We start from the raw sequence: 16,584 nt of genomic DNA on the forward strand, positions 1-16,584 counted from the left end.
TTTTTTTTTCTTTCCCTAATTTCCAATTATATATATATATAAACCATAGTGATGGTAAATCTTTGCTAAATGTGCCAGAGTTAGGATGATTGAGATTAGGGCTAACACACAAAATTGTGGTATGCTTTACTTTTCAAAATAAGTCTGGAATAAGTCACCCAAGGAATTCAGCATCACCATAAAAGGTGGTTCCTGTTGCCTGATAATTTTTAGCTTAGATTTCAATGTAAAGGAACTGGCTATGTAAAACTTAAGTCTGAAGATGGATTTTCTAAAGTAAACCTGCAGCTTCTCCATGATGGGTGCTTGTTGCGTGGAAGGAAACTTGCTTTACTGTTGCTTGTTCCCAAAATCTGGTGGTGGAGTTAAAGTAGTGGCTTTCTAAAACAGTGTTTCTGTGCCAAACATACCATTTCCATCGCTCAATGTCCAGTGCAAGTGAATAAATATTCTGATTGATTTATGTGCTATGAAATGATTTTGGTTCAAAAGATTGGAATGAACTATTGACACTGTTTTTTCTGGAATATAGTCCGCTTCCAGAAGTATTGTGGGGCAAAATTTTTCTCTTTCAGCTCTTTCTTCTTTTCCTGTTCAGGTATTTTTGAAGAAAAACAGCAGAAATAAACAGGCTGTGGGCTCCCTGCCAGAACCCATGTTCCAGAGATTCTTTTTGAAGGCCTCTCAAAGGAAGGAGAAAAGCTGTTTCTCCTAATTGACAATATTGCTGGCTTGAAAAGCAGGACTTCTTTGTTTCTGAGCTGCCTTTGTCATAATCTGTTCTAACAGTTGCCTTCGCTAATCTTGAATGGATTTAGGTTGTCCAGATGTTTTGGTTCCAGGGAGATTTCATCCTATCTACACTGACAGGCTAACTGATCTCTTGAAGGCTCATAACACTTCACGTTTCTATTACTTGGTGTTAGGCTGCTGTGTGACACCCTGCACCAGTCAGGCATTCAGCAGCACGGCTAACACTGTCATGGGGTGGCCTGTTATTACCATCTCCTTAGTTGCTTGCCTGCTTCTTTCAGTCAACACCATTATTTATGGCTAACAAGAGCTTTGGTAGGTTATGGCACTTTATGATTTTTTTTTTTTTTTAATATATATACAACAGCACTCAATCACTTTTGCTTCAACAATCACTTTTCTCATTGCAGTTAATGAAGCTCAGCTTTGCCGGTTCCTATGTGTTTAACTGTTGTATTTTGCTAATATCTTTGAGCAGGGAAGACTTTTTAGAACAGACAAGGGTTCCCTGCTGGGCTGGAAAGTTAGCTTGCCTTTGTGCAGCTCTAATGTGCTTATCTCGTCTCTTTAGACCTCTCACAGGTACAGCTTCCCATAGAAGAAAACAACTTGTCATTTCAATATGATCTAAAGATACTTGTTAAAACAGATTAAAAAAAAAAAATACACAGGATAAAATTCTGTTGATGCTATAACTCCCACTGACTTGAACATGGCTAGACTGTATTTACACAAAGGACCCTAACCTTCATTACTATAATAATTAAGTTTCTGTGTTTGATATGTATTTTCAGTGTGAAATTTCCTCACTGAAGAGCTGTTTTGTTGCTAGCTATCATTAGCTAACATAAAAATGTGTACACATATATAGAGATATACAGAGGATGTTTCTCTATGTTTATAAATACATATATTTAATTATTCAAATATCTGTAGAGATTGTCAGAGAAAATTATGGATTCTGTACTTCTGTTCAAAACAAATTAAACTTCTGAGAATTAAATTCTGAAAAAAGAAGACTGAAAAAAGAAGACTGAAAGAGGAATATATCAGCTTAAGATGCTTTTGTATATAAGAAATCTATTTTAGCTTTTTTTTTTTTTTTTTTTTTTTTTAATCTTTTTACGTAGTTTACTAGAGATCCAACTGTTAACCTTTCAATGTTTTAAAATGGTGTTAAAACATTTGTGGTTCATTATCATAAATATCACAGTTGTGTAGAAACCTCACATATGTAGCACATCATAACAGCAAGGTGGGATGTACTGAACTGATGAATATTAGGAACTTGAAATTTCTTGCTGAGGTCTATTATAGGTAATATTTCCAATCACAGCTTCCATTCCCAATCATTACGATAATGGACTTGTGGTTTTACACAAGAATCCTTTTTCCAGCAGTTGCCTTGATAATGATAAACTCAAAGTCAGTGATTAAAGCCTTGGGATGCATGCAGGTATTGTTAATAATGGTGGACAAAAATACTCTGTACAGTTTGTATGTGAGAGTGCCTTCTTACAGAAAGGAGTAAAAGTCTAGTATAGGAGGCTGAGAAATGAACAGAGGATGATGAGTGACATGCATGTTGTTTTTCATTGGGAGATGCTTGGCAGTATTTTCATTCTGCTTGTATGGAGTTTTGGAGCCTGTCTCATACCATATGGCATATTAAGCACAATAAAGATGTTCATTTGGCAGCTGGAGCATGACTAGGAACATCAGAAGAGTCATATATGCATCAATAAATTAAGAATTCTGCTTTCATGTAAATAAATATTAGATCATTTTTTTAATTGGCCATTGAGTTCTTGACAATGAGACACAATCATTTTGTGGTCATGCCTGGTATAGCATTTCCAAAATTCTAGTTTATAACTATAGCTGAACAACTCCTTTTATTTATTTATTTATTTATTTTATTTATTTATTTATTTGTAATTCTATAGCACCCTGAGTTGCAAGTGGTCTTTTTTTCTGAAGAGCTTACAATCTAAACTCCTTAAGCTCTAACACAGTGTGTGTAAGAGGTTGTGGGAAGATTCAGTATGTGAGTGCGTGTGGACAGTCAACAGGCTACCGTTCATCCCATCTGTTATACTGCAGCTGGGTAGTATGAATAATGTTAGTTACCCATCTCATGGCTTTCCTCATACCTAATCTCTGTGATAAGTGCATGAGCATCATGAACATCATAATCCATCATAAATAACCATTATCATGGTTGTGAGGCAGTGAAATGTTTTATGCTGGGATACAGCCTTTTCATTTTAGAAAGACTGCCAGAGGGTTTGGTATCTTCTTTCACTGAAGCATAGCAGACTCCTTTGGGCATGTGCTATCCATCCTGCTATTGTAGACCTTGGTAACTGTTCTTAATTTTTGGTATTAGGGCACTACTTAAATAATCTGAAAAGTTCTTATTGAAAGAACTGTTTGTAATGGGATGTTTTATTTCTGAAAAGAGATATCCATATTTTCTTCCTAAAACCTAGCACTTCTGAACACTTAGATAGGCCAGTGAATTGACTCTGAATTGACTTTTTTTTTTTTTTTCCCCCAGAATCCACATGAGTTTAAGGAAGCAAATGTTCCTGGTGAGGGGCATTGTGAGAATTACTGGGAATGTAACACAACCTCATACAACATTCCCCAGTCATCCCAGTCCAGGAGGCATCATCATTCTGATAAAGTTCTCATTTGCCTCTAACTTCAGACTAGAGATTTTATCTAAGGCTACATTTCTCTTCAACTCTCTTAACAATTTGCTTCAACTTCATCTCTGTTGGCCCCTGGTCCATATAATCTTCAGTGTTCTCTATCCTTATGATCACTTCATCTCCTTCCACCCACTTCTAATTTCTCTCCTACATATCAGTACTTCTCATAGCCCTTTCATTTTCTTTCCCTCTCTTTGCTATTAACCTCGTCAAATACCCTTGTTTCTATGGTAGATTTGGGAATTGAAAGCATGAGTGCTTTTGGATGAGATATGGTAAGAAAAGTTTCCCACTTTCAAGGAACTTTACCTCAGCCCTTTGATGGAAAAAGTGCAGTTTCATAAAGTAGGGCCAATCCGTGAGCAAAATATAAAAGGTCTGAAAGTGTCAAATTCATAAGTCCAAGTAAACATAAAATATAAATTCAAGTATCTCTCCTAATTCAATGTGTCAAATCTGCATGTGGTCTTTGAACTTCTGCAATGCATACATATGGCAGCAATGTGGGAACCTCAAGAATTCTGAGTGCTGAGCAGCAAAGTGGGAGAATTGTATTCCCAGCCAACTTCACCCCTCTTTTAGAAACATAACACAGCATGGCTTCCTTCTGAATGTGGTGTTTGGCTGGGTGATATTACAGAGCTGAACTCTGACTTTTTTTTTTTTTTTTTTTTTTTCCTCCGGTGATTACTCTGCTACAGTCGTTAGGCTTTTCTTTTATTTAAGTTTTAGTAGGAGTCTTTCTGCTCCTGCTATGAATTTGCCACAGATGCCCATTTTTTCCCAGTTGTAAACTATTAATAAAAATTAATATATATATATTTATACGTCCTAGCAGCTTTGGCTTATGAGAAGTACATATTTATTCAGTAAAACAAGGTAGCTTCGCAAAGCCATGTTTCATTGTTTTTTAATGGGAGGAGAAGGATAAGTTAAAAGATAATCCACTCATAATTTATCAAGGCTGTAATCTATACAGTGATTAGTATAGAAAATTTCAATTTCCCATATTTGTGGTGACAGGGAAACTTTGTCTCTTTGTGGGTTGATAGCTTTAGGAGATTGCAGAGAATCTGTTAAAACGCCTGTCATGTCACCATCATCAATTGCAATCAGTAGTTTTACTCCGGGGAGGCCTTACCAATAGAGAACCTTCTATCAAAACCCTTCTGTGATCACAGGACCCTTTCTGCAAGCAGTTCCTGGCTTCAGAGAGCAGCTGCGGCTCTTTGGGCAGCACAGATGCCAGCCTGGTCTGAGCACTGGGAAATTGTTTCAAAGTGCTGCTGCTCCGAAATTCTGTGGTTCGCACCCTGCCTGCCCCCAGCTTTTACTGCAACATAAGACTTTGCAAGCCGAGGTCTGCGACGTGACAGACTGAGATAGATTTGTCTGGAGGGACTACAGTATCTGAGGGGAAAAAGAGCTTTTTGTTTCTTTTTTATTTATAATCTCTCTTGCTTTCAGCAAAATTCAATGAAATGGCAAATGGGCTGATGAAATTCTGGTTTGATATCCCACTGTGAATCCAAGGATAGTACTCTTGCCCTCAAGTAAATCTGAGGAAATGGGAGCAAGCTTTCATTAAAAATACGTAAGCAAGCCCAAACCTTGTGAAGACCAGATCCTTCAGGTATTGGGATCGTTTTTCTAAAAGACGCTTGGTGACATGAAGGTTTGGATACTTCACAGTAAAAGGGTAGTCAGGCTTGAATTTACAGGTTCACAACATAAAGTTCTTTTAAAAATCACACTGCAGGCACTGAATTTCTTTGTCAGAGTACAGGGTGCCCATGTTCAGGGGCTGCAGAGGCCTCTCAGTGAGGTGAGACCTGCGCTGCCCGAGGCAGGCCTCAGCCACCTCCAGCCATTTCCAGAAAGTTCTGTGGCAGCCCCCCCTCAGCGCGCCTGAGTCCTTCAGTGACACCAGTGGCGCCTCAGCGACAGCGTATTTAAGAGCAAAAAATCCTGCCTGGCAGTGAGAGATGAGGGAAAAAAAGTGTGAGAAAAAGCAATGTGAACCCCAAGGGCAAAGGAGGAGATAAAGGAGGTGGTGCTCCAAGCAGGTATTCCCCTGCAGCCCATGGGGAAACCGCAGTGGAGCAGGTGGCTGAGTCCTGAAGGAAGCTGCGGGCCACGGAGAGCCTGTGCTGGAGCAGGGGAAAACATGAGGACGAGACGAGGGCAGAGATAAAATGTTAGGTATAGACCACAGCCCCAGCCCTTTGTGCCGCTGAGGGGAGGGGAGGAGCTGGGAGTGAAGGAGTGGGCTGAGTCTCAGGAAAAAGGGGTGGGGAAAGAGAGGATTTAGTTTTGTCTTTGCTTTTTACCATCTAAATCTATTTTGATCATCCATAAATTAAACTGTTTTTCCTCAAGTTGAGTCTGTTTGGCTTGTGATGGCAATTGCTAAATGATCTTCGTGGCTTTATCTTGACCCATGGGCTTTTTCATCTTATTTTCTCCCTATCCAGTTGAGGAGGGGAGTGAGAGAGCAGCTGGCTGCTTCCTTAAACACTTAGATACTTAAACAATGTCACAAATCTTACATTCTACACCTTATTTTGAATTTTGGGCTTTTTTTTTTTTTTTTTTTTTTTTTTTTTTTTTTTTTTTTTAACCTTTCTCATCGATATTCATCATAAAACACAGTTGCATTCAAATTCTATAACCAGCAACAGTTCCTTTTCCCCTGTGGTGGTTCTACTCTGGAATTCAGTCCCAGTGAATGCCCAGATAGGGAGGTTCTCCACAAGGTTCTCTGGCAGCTCTGGTTTCAAGTTGGCCTGTCTGGAAATGGATGCAAAATTTGATTTGACTTGCAGAGGTGTGAATGAAGAGGATTTTTTTTTGGTGTGAAATTGTTCCAAAGAGTGTTTTGTGGCCATCCCTTGTGAGATTCAGTTTGTGTTTTAAATCACTTATAGCAATTACACAGTCTGGAGTAGCCTAGGTTTTGGTGAGGTCATGAGAGAATATAGGATTTTTTTTTTCTTTAAAAATAATTGTCAAATACAACAAGATAATTTATACAATGAATTTAAACAATTATAAAAAGTGCTTTATTTTCAGTAAAACCATATTGTCTTTGTTCTTCTGTAGTCTCTATCCCTGTCTGTAATGCAGTTTTTAAAGATCCAATAGAAATGAAATGTAAAAATAAAATAGCAAGAGCATACAGATAAGCGAAAAGACTGTAGCAGCAGTAACTTAAGGAACAGGTATGAAATATAGAACAGATTGTCTGGGAAGAAAAAAAAAATCACCACACATGCAAATATATCTTTCAGAGATGTCAAACCAGGAAAAGTTTACTTAGCAATTAAAAGTTTGTGGTGAACACCTCTTAATCATATGGCTAGTAGTTATAGCAATGTTTATTCCAGTATTTTGTGCAAAGTGAATCTACTGGACTCAGAGAAGGAACTAGAGGCAAAACCTCAGATTTTTATCTTCAGGGATGTTTTTCTCTCTATGTCAACCTTCATAAATACTTTAAATATTCTATGTAAAGTAAAACAGGGCTTTTGACAGCTGTTGTTTAATTGAGAGTTCTCCTTAGCTTAGTAGTGCAGCTTGTTTACTATGTCACGATCCCAGTAGTTAATAAGAAATGTTGTAGGTTGATTTTTCCACTATGTAACACTTTTGCAGTAGAATATAAAGTTGAATATTCTGTAAACAACCAATCCCAAAAATAAAGAAAAAAAATTTGGGTTATCTGAAACCACTTTGGCAGTAGAAGAGCCTTTAAAGCTCCCTTGTTACATTGAGGAGAATAGCAAGGTCTCTGCTGCTGCCACCTGATTTGTAGAATTAGGTGTGCATTTTGTACTTTTAAGTGATCAGAAAATACTTATGTCCAAAATGTCTAGTTTCTCTCTTCCTTCCCCAATTAACCTAGTAAATCTGCTTATCCTTCTGCAATTGCATATTCGTAATGTTGTCTCTGAAATAATAACCATACAAATATAAAGCTTTGAAAGTTTTCCCATAGATTGGAGCCATTTCTTCCTGGTAGACAAGCCAATAACATAAAATTGTTTGAAGTCTGTGTTCCAAAGTGGATACTTAAACTTGTGGTTTTTCTTTTTTTCTTTTTTTTTTTTTTTTTTCCTTCCGCAGTGGTGTTTGATGACTGCGAGGGGAATAACAAATTGAACTTCGAAGTTTCTAACCCAGACTTTAAGGTGGAACATGATGGGTCTCTAGTTGCACTAAAGAATGTATCAGAAGCTGGCAGAGCCTTGTTTGTCCACGCACGGTCTGAGCATGCAGAGGATATGGCAGAAGTTTTGATTGTTGGAGCAAATGAAAAACGTGGTGCATTAAAGGTAAGATTAATAAAAAGGACTAGAAGAAAATGCCAAGAAGCTACTGTTAGATATTTACATTGACGTGTGTCATTGAGGACTGTAAGCAGTTTCAATCTGCTAGCAGAGAGATCAAAATTCCATCCGGGCATTGTTGTAACACTTTAGCACTTAGTTTAACTTAATAAAATATTAATTTTCCATGTTTTGAAAGATACTTTACATCCTCAGTTGTAAATACCAAATATTCATAAATAAATGATTTGTATAAAAGAGCCTGATTATCAAAATTGTCTGGTTCTTCTGGTGAACATTATGCTAGATAACAAGTTTGGCAATAACTGAAAATGGAAAAGTCATACTTCTGAATATGTAATTTAGAATTTACAGAACTTTCATGTTCCCTGCAAGTCTAGGGACATGGGAAAGAATTCCATGCTGTGGAAATTAAATTTTCACATAGGTCTGCTTATCTGATACTACTATGTGTTATATTACATAAATGTGTGCATGCAGGTAACAATCCATATTTACCCTCTGTCTGTTTGCACTGCTGATTTTTGTTCCACTCTTCCCAGTAAATGCTGCATCCATTCTTTTCCACTTTGGAATTTCAGTGTAATACTAACCTCATAATATGGGGAAAAGTGCTTCACAAATTGATTGAAATGTTTACTTCACACCCCTGAGAGTAGCAAAAAGAAATGTGAGATAGCCTTCATTTCTGTGTCATGGCATTTAGTAAGAGGCAGGCAAGACAGTGACTTACTACACAATTAAGCCTGGTACCCTTACAAACCTATAATTTCAAGGAAGTATAAAGCAGCCATGATGAGAATGACTGATCTATTGTCCTATTTTGGTATTTAGACTTTCAGCTTCCAGCATTTTCATTATATTTCCAACAATGGCTTAATATAACTTAAGTCTTCCATTAAAACAATTTAGCTTTAGGGGAAAGGTTGAACAAACTTCTCAAAGTCTGTGGCTGAGGAAAGGTTTTGATCTGCACTTTAAGCAGCACAAGATGTGAATATAGATTGCCAGCAGGGGAAAAGTATCAGAATATGTAACTGTGCAGAAAGCTGATCAGAACACTTAGAGGGAATTTAATTTTATTTAAATATGCCATATCTTCACAAAGTTCAATTTTAACAAAGTCGTACTTGAGAGACTGTCTTACTTGGAGCTGTGGATTCAGGACCATGCACTGTTGAATTCAGAATAGAAAAAGTACACTTGGAGGAGCTGGGCATTTGGCTGTCCTTTGTCTCAAACTAGCAGGACATTTTCCTTCTGGTGCACTCATAAGAATGTGAAAATGATTTTATTTTCACTTCACATTTTGATGCTTAGGAGCAGTTTCAAAATGGGGTTTCTCATTCTCCAGTGAGAAGTCAATGAAACTGTGTAGGAGTTTGAAACATCCCTGACTAGAGATCCAGAGTCCATGGGGTTGTTTTCTCTGCAAAGATCTGATTCTCTGAGAATCATATTCTGGAGTTTTTATTCTGGTTTACTTAGAGAAGCAGCCTTTCCATGTCTTCAACAGGAGATAGCCTCCCTGAGTAGGAATTAAGATGTGTATTTGCACTGACTACAGCACAGCTTTATCAGTGACGTTTTCTCTTTATGCCCTATTCAGGGTCTGGGTAGTCTCTCCTCAGAAAGTTCCAGCAATATTCATTAATATGTAGTGTTGAAAGTTATTACCAGATGAAGTCAAATCTAATTTGGTCCCACTCCTGGGTTCTGTTACAACCACTTTGAGTTGTTCTGGAGAGAGAAAACCAGTCTAGATCTGGTATATTCTGCTACTTTCTGGTCTTCCCTCATAGGTGGCTACTCAGAGTAATCTCATAACATCATCTCTACCTGCATTCATCACTTATTTATGGATTTTGATATTCAGCTCATAACTGGAAGTTTGCTTTTTATAGTATGTTGATCCTTGGTGTCTGCAGTGCCTTTGGGAGTTAAATGTGTTAATGTGTCCTGGGAAATCCATGTAATGAAGATCATCCCCTACTTCAAGACAACATGCAGGTCTTTGGGACTGGCTGTCCTACTCTGACCTCAACCAGCATTCTGTAACTGTTAAATAGATGGTTTTTAGCAATCATTTCAGCTGTTGTTTGCCTATTTTAAACATAACAGTCTTGTCTTTCTATTTGTCATACTTAAGAAGGATATAAAGATTGCAGCATCCTATCTGAAGTGATTTTATGATAAATTTGAACTTAATCTTCTACTTTTACAGTCTGAATGTATCAGCATGGAAACAGCAGAACTGCTCCATCTGTTTAGGCAGGGTGTCTTGGCTAAGAAGTGCTCAGATGGAGCCTTAGTATTTCAGCATAATTTTGTAGGGTTAAGATAAGCACGTGTTAGAGCATTGCTTAGCATTCAGTACTTAGAGTACAGTACCTTGTTTAATTAGGGGATAAGTAGTTAAATATTTCCTCACTGCCAGCAACTGCCTTTTCTTTTCTGAAAGCCTGTAACCTACATCTGTGAAATCCCATTGTTAATGTTTCTAATTGCAGATTCCCAACATGTTTGGAAATGACTGACAACAATGATCTCTAATGTGCTGACTGGCAGTCTGAGCCTGGAAAGAGACAGCACAGTTCCTAAAACTTTGAAGGGTGGTTGCTACCAACCATATTTTAGAGGAATATTGGAAGTATTTACAGCTGATATATGGAATGCACAGAAAAGGTTTTGGTATTCTAGTGGTTGAAGGATGTGATCCTTTCCCACTGAAGATGTGGTAAGATTGTAGTTAGCCTTACTGATCAGTTAATCAGTGATTAACTTTAAACTACCTCTGTGGCCATAACACAATTGGTGGCTGTTCAAATACCACTTACTGTGTAATTCTGCTTTTTTAGTCTAAAAGTTATGTTTTCTTACTCTTCTGCCAGAGACATATTGGCCCTGCAGAGCCTGAAGCTTTCAATCATAGGATGGCCTTGACTACAGTATGAGGAGATAGATGGCTCCTCAGCATCATCATCCAACAGTTGCTCTCTGATCAAAGAATCTTGTGCAAGATCTAGTGTCAGAAGAACCAAAGTCTGTGTGTTAGATTGCAAATAGATTTCTACACCCAGCTTTTAGTGTCTATTCCTGCTATATTTTTGTCTAAATATATTGGGTTCCCCCTGTCTTAACAGAGGGGAAAATTCTCAAAAAGCCACTGTCATTTTTGAGAGGTATGTGGTATATGACTGAACAGAAGAGTTGTCATGGGCCCATGGAGGGAGTAGCATTACAGGGTGTCATCTTCTCTGTAGTAACACGTGTGTGTGTACTTGCACCCTTGGGCAGTCGGTGGAAGAAATGAAGTTCACTTAGCTTCAGCTTGGGGCAGCACTGATGAGGCATACACACAGTCTGTGCTTATGCTCTGCATTGCCCTGTGTTTCTTTAATTCCCCTTTCACACCACCAGAACTTGAGTGCTTTGTGAGATTAAAAAAAAAAAAAAAAAAAAAAAAAGTTATGGAAATGTTTTTATTCATCCAGGATTCCCAAAATGAACTTTTGGCTCATTCTGAATAATTCATAGAATTGATAGGGTTCAGATCTCTAATGGAAAAAATAAATCACTCACAGAACCCTGGTAGGGAACAAACTGACAGAACTGATGAGTGGCAGTAGTTATTGTTCAAAATTATACCTCATCCAGTGCCTTGTCCCTGCTTTGTTTTGTAGGAATAGTAGTTGGAAATTTCATCACATCTGAACGTTTAACCAGACATTAGGGGTTTTATTTATTTATTTAGAGTCTGGGTTTGTGAAAGACAAAGTATAGCTAATCTTTTGTAGAGTCCCATAAAAGATTGTGGGTTGAGAAATGCAGCAAGCTGGGAATTGAATTGTGTCCTCCAAGGCTAAATAAAATGGGTGTTTGTTAGATTATGGAGAGGGAGAAGGACTAATGCTGGATTTAATAACTATACTCCTAGTACACTAGGAGCTGGAAGAAAACCTTTGGAAATGATCTTTCTCTGCAGATAGGCTTTTTTTGTGTGATGGCAAATGCAGCCTTTATTTTTCCACAGCAAAGGGAGTTATTTAGAACTTTTATTTGTTACTGCATCACAGACACTGAATGGGGGGAGCTAGATATCAAGAGGCTGGCACCAAAGCAGATAAGAGGGCAGGCAGATATTCAGAAATTCTAGGCTGGTAGTAACTTCACTGTATGGTGCTCAGCAGTTGTCCATACAGAAGGATGAAATGATTAAATAAAAACTGTCAAACCCTCAGGACACTTTTCAGGCACTAGATGGAAAAGGAGAAAGAAAAGAAGATATAAGAGGGAGGAGTGCACCCTGAGACAGCATGCTGTAGACGACGGAAGTTTAAAGTCGTCTCCAGCAGCAGCTCAGATTGAAGGAAATGAAGTTGCTGCAGTCCTGCTACTCTGTCCAGTCCACTTTGTAACAGTGAGAGGCTAGACAGATAGGTTGCTTGTACTTTTCCTTTTGTCCAAGCATTGTTTTCCCAACATCAGTGCCATGATATGTTTATTATAGTGGGGATGGGAGTGGCAGCCTGTCTGAGAACTTCCCCTGCTGTCTTGCAGACCTGAATTCTGTTTCCTACTAAGTCACTGCCTCGATATTTGTGCAAGTTTCTTTAAGTCTATGCCTCTGTTTCCTCTGTTTCTGTATCAAACAGAAATAATGAAACTAAACTCCTTGGATCTAAATGTTAGCATTTCTTGTTTGTGTCTTACTCTCTGCTTTATCCCTGCAATATAAGGATTGCAAATTTTATTGATATGAGATAAAAAGTGCCTTGAGCTTTAAAACCTACATGCATAGTTTTCTGCCTTAGATGATAAAGGATCAATAGTCTAATAGTCTTATTATGAACCAGGATTCGCTCATGGAAAAAATACACAAGGTAGTGAGGGGTTGAGTTTTGTCATCTGGCAGTTCAATCATTTATTTAGAAAATAAGATCAAAAATCAACTGCTCCGCTATAGTGAGCAATCATTCCTATTAATGTATATTAGCATTTTTTTTTTTTTCTTTCAGTTCAGAATAGAGTTTCAAATAGGTTGAAAATGACTGCAGAAGTATGAAGATGGAATCACATATGAGATATTGACAAACAGGCTAGAAGAGTTTCATATTATTAGATCTGCATACAGCAGTTGCTGCAAAAAGTAATGCATTGCATAAATAAAATACAATGTTTTGTTTTCATTTTAAGACACAAAATAGAGTAAGTCACATGGGTACATCGATATGTACAACCCACTTATGAGTTATTACACTGTTCAAAACAGTATGTAGAATAAAATTACTTTCAGAAAATCTGTGGAGATACTTTCCCTTTGGACATGAGGATTTCCTTAATGCATATAAACATGGTTTTCTTAAAGAGCAAACAAATGAAAATCCCACTTCTTGCTTTTGTTCTCAGTTTGCTAGAAAACTTAACATAGTAACATTTGCCTATTAGCCGTTAAATGATCAACTTTCTATTACTACTTTTATATTTGTTCTTTATGACATTGCAAACACTGATTGACTTGGACTTCATGCATTAAATACTGAGCTGTAATTAATTTTAGAATTTGATACCTGGACATTGGTGATTTTTTGGTAAGTGGCTTTTTCTCTGCTTTAATCATCAATGAAAGGATGCTAGTAATTTTATTTATTTATTTTTAAGTCTGCAGTGCTACATTGCAGGTTTCACAGAATACATCTTAATTAATGTCAGTGAAAGCAAGAGCTTGTTCTCATCAATGGGTCATTCTGTAGTATCATTTAGCTGCCTTTTTGGCTATATTTTTATAAAAATCCTCTGTGCACCACTTGTTGTTGGGAAACAACAAAGAACTCCTTTTATATAAGAAATCTCCTTAGCCACTGAAATGAGCTATTTTCTATAAAAATTCCAGTCACTTAATTTCCATTTTTATCCTTCAGCCTGATCCAGAACCTGCTGAAATAATCAGATTCCAGCAGACTTTAGATCAAACCCTCAGAGCAGGAGTTTTGTTTGACTGTGCCTTATGGATATGATTTCTGCACCTCTTTCCTTGACTGTTGCTGAGTGACCCTGCAAATCCCATGGCACAGTGCACATGGGTCGTGGTTTTTCATCTATAACCACACTCCCCCTTTACTCAGCTCTGCAGCAGAGCCTCACCTCTTTCGATAGGCTTGTGCGTTCCCTCAGGCCTGGGCTGAATTTATCCTTCTGACTTAACTCTGCAAATTCCCACCACCAAAGAAATGCAGGTTGCGTATGCACTGGCTTTGGAATTTGCTCTGACAAAGATCCATTTATCTGAGAATTATCATGGTGCCAAGAGATGTGGCAGTTGCCATAGCAACAATTACATATTGTGTTGAATACCCAAGTAAATACTGTAAAGAACATGAGCCACTGGTGGTTTTCATTAACTTAACATTCCTTATTTGGCTAAAATGTGTCTTGTAAGTTTATTCACTGTATGTATAAATGCTTAGATCAAACATGTGGGCTAGCTTTCCTTCCCTTTCCCTCAGTGCACCACTTCAGCATGTAAATGAGATGTACTTGGTTATTTAAGGAGAGAAAAATGGTCTTATAGACTAGAAATATGAATAATTGACTGTGAAACAAGAAGCTGTTAGCTTCTGTGAATGTTCAGTGCTTTCCTCTGTGAATAATTTCTCTGATTTTACATGATCTAGGGGTGCATTTGCCCTGGAAAAGGGACTTTTGCTTGCCAATAGCAAACAGATCTAGGACAAGTACAAAATATGGCTAACAGGAATTCAAAGGTGAAATGAGGTGATTCTGGAAACAAATCCAATCCTTGTTAATTTTTCCAAATTATTAATGGACTAATGAAAAATGAGAAGCAAAAATATTCTAAATGAACACTTTCTTATTAAAAGCATCTAAAATCATACATGTATCTCCTTTTAGCACTGAATTGCATTTAGCCTTTCTGTTCTCACTGCAGTAACAGGTATCTTCCACAGGCCCTTTTTACTATTGCTTGCTGTGTATCTGGAATAAATTTATTTATTTTTATTTTATTTTTTGGAAGCTTAAAACCAAATGCAGTTCTGGAAAGGAATCAATTTTATTTTCTTTTAACACACACTTGGGTCTTATCCTTCATCCATAAGACTTAATGGCAAAACACCATAAATCTCAGTGAGAGAGATTATTCAAAGATTGTTTAAGTCTTCTATCTGAATTAAAATTCACCCTGGCACACGGTGCCAAGAAAATACCTATCTACCTCTTACCACTAAAACATTTTTATGAGGGTTTGAATGGTAGATGATTTGCATGAAGACCTTTTGAATTGAATTAGGTTGTTTTTTTTTTTTTTTAGATCAAGGATGCTAACTGTCCAAAATCCACTAAATTTTGTGCAAGAGTGATAAATCTTCATGTACTGACATATACGTATTTTTTCAAGTTACTCTTCTGAATCCAGCCTGAAAGTATTCAGATGATATGGAGAAAACGATTCCTATTTTTTTGTGTTAATCTCCAGAGATTATTGATGAAGTTGTGGAGAAATTGTGCCAGAGGTGTGGGGAACATTTTAAAGAAGCATTTAGAAAAAAAATCATTGCAGCTGTTGTGGTTTAACCTGGCAGGCAGCTAAGAACCACAAAGCTGTTCACTCCCTCCACCCAGTGAGATGGGGGAGAGAGTCAGGGAAATAAAAAGGTTAAACTCATGGGTTGAATAGGACAGAACAAGTAATGCACAGTGCAATTGCTTACCACCTGTTGACTGATACCCAGCCAGACCCTTAGCAGCAGCAACATCCCCCAGCCAGCCACCCCATGTAATTGTTCAGCACAACGTCCTGTGCTGTGCAATATCCTCATGGCTAGTTGGGGTCAGCTGTACTGGTGCTGTTCCCTCTCAGCTCCTGCTGCACCCCCAGCCTCTTCGCTGGCTGGACAGAATGGGAAGCCAAAAAGTTCATGATTAGTGTAAGCGCTGCTCAGCAGCTACTAAAAAATTGGGGTATTATCAGCATTATTCTCATCCCAAATTTAAAACACAGCACCATGCTAGCTATTGGGAAGAAAATTAGCTCTATCCCTGCTGCAACCAGGACAGTAGTAAATGAGAATATAAGAGGGAAGGCAACAGGCTAACCATGATTTAGTGAAACATTAAGCAAGATCATAAAGGATAAGTAGATGTCTCTTAGGATGTGTAATTTCATGAATTTATAAAGCAGCTTTCATCCTGTAAGGTCCTTAATGCATAACCATGGTGTACACAGAAAGTGTGTGTGTGCATGTCTGTATACATACATCTGCAAAAAAGAGGTATTTGCATTCAAGTATAGAGATATTTTCTTATATTGTTAATACATATTTCATAATCTTTTCACATCAAGATATCAATAGAGTCATTTTTAAACAGGAGCCCTGGAAAAAGGATGTGGTGATTTCCATATTGTGCTAAAGTTGCCATGATATCCTTAATGTCTTCAAAATTATAATGAATCAGAAATGTTACCAAAAAAAAGAAAAAAGAGAAAAAAGAAAAAGAAAAAAGTGAGACTTCTGGTACAGAAGAAAATATCTCCATTCTTCCATGTTCTCTCATCATGCAGGAATGATGAAGGCAATGTATGACAACTATCCCAGTTTCACCAGTGATACCTCAGATTTATTAAGGAGCAGAGACAATTCTGAGAGGAAATTAAACTCAGTTGTGTTCAAACTAAACTCAAGGTTCTGTTTTTTGTGTCAGAGACACAAAATATTGCAGATATTTTCCCACTACAAGCTTTTCCA

General features: G+C 37.6%; 1 protein-coding gene across 1 annotated transcript in view; it reads left to right on the forward strand.

The window, feature by feature from the left end:
* Positions 1–16,584, forward strand: part of CDH13 (cadherin 13) — a 482,496-nt gene that overhangs the window by 156,375 nt on the left and 309,537 nt on the right. The window contains exon 3 of the mRNA XM_032195360.1: positions 7,596–7,804. Coding sequence (XP_032051251.1) covers positions 7,596–7,804 — 209 coding nt within the window. The remainder of the gene's footprint in view (positions 1–7,595; positions 7,805–16,584) is intronic.

Source organism: Aythya fuligula, chromosome 12 (genome assembly GCF_009819795.1).
Source record: "Aythya fuligula isolate bAytFul2 chromosome 12, bAytFul2.pri, whole genome shotgun sequence".
NCBI lineage: Eukaryota > Metazoa > Chordata > Aves > Anseriformes > Anatidae > Aythya > Aythya fuligula.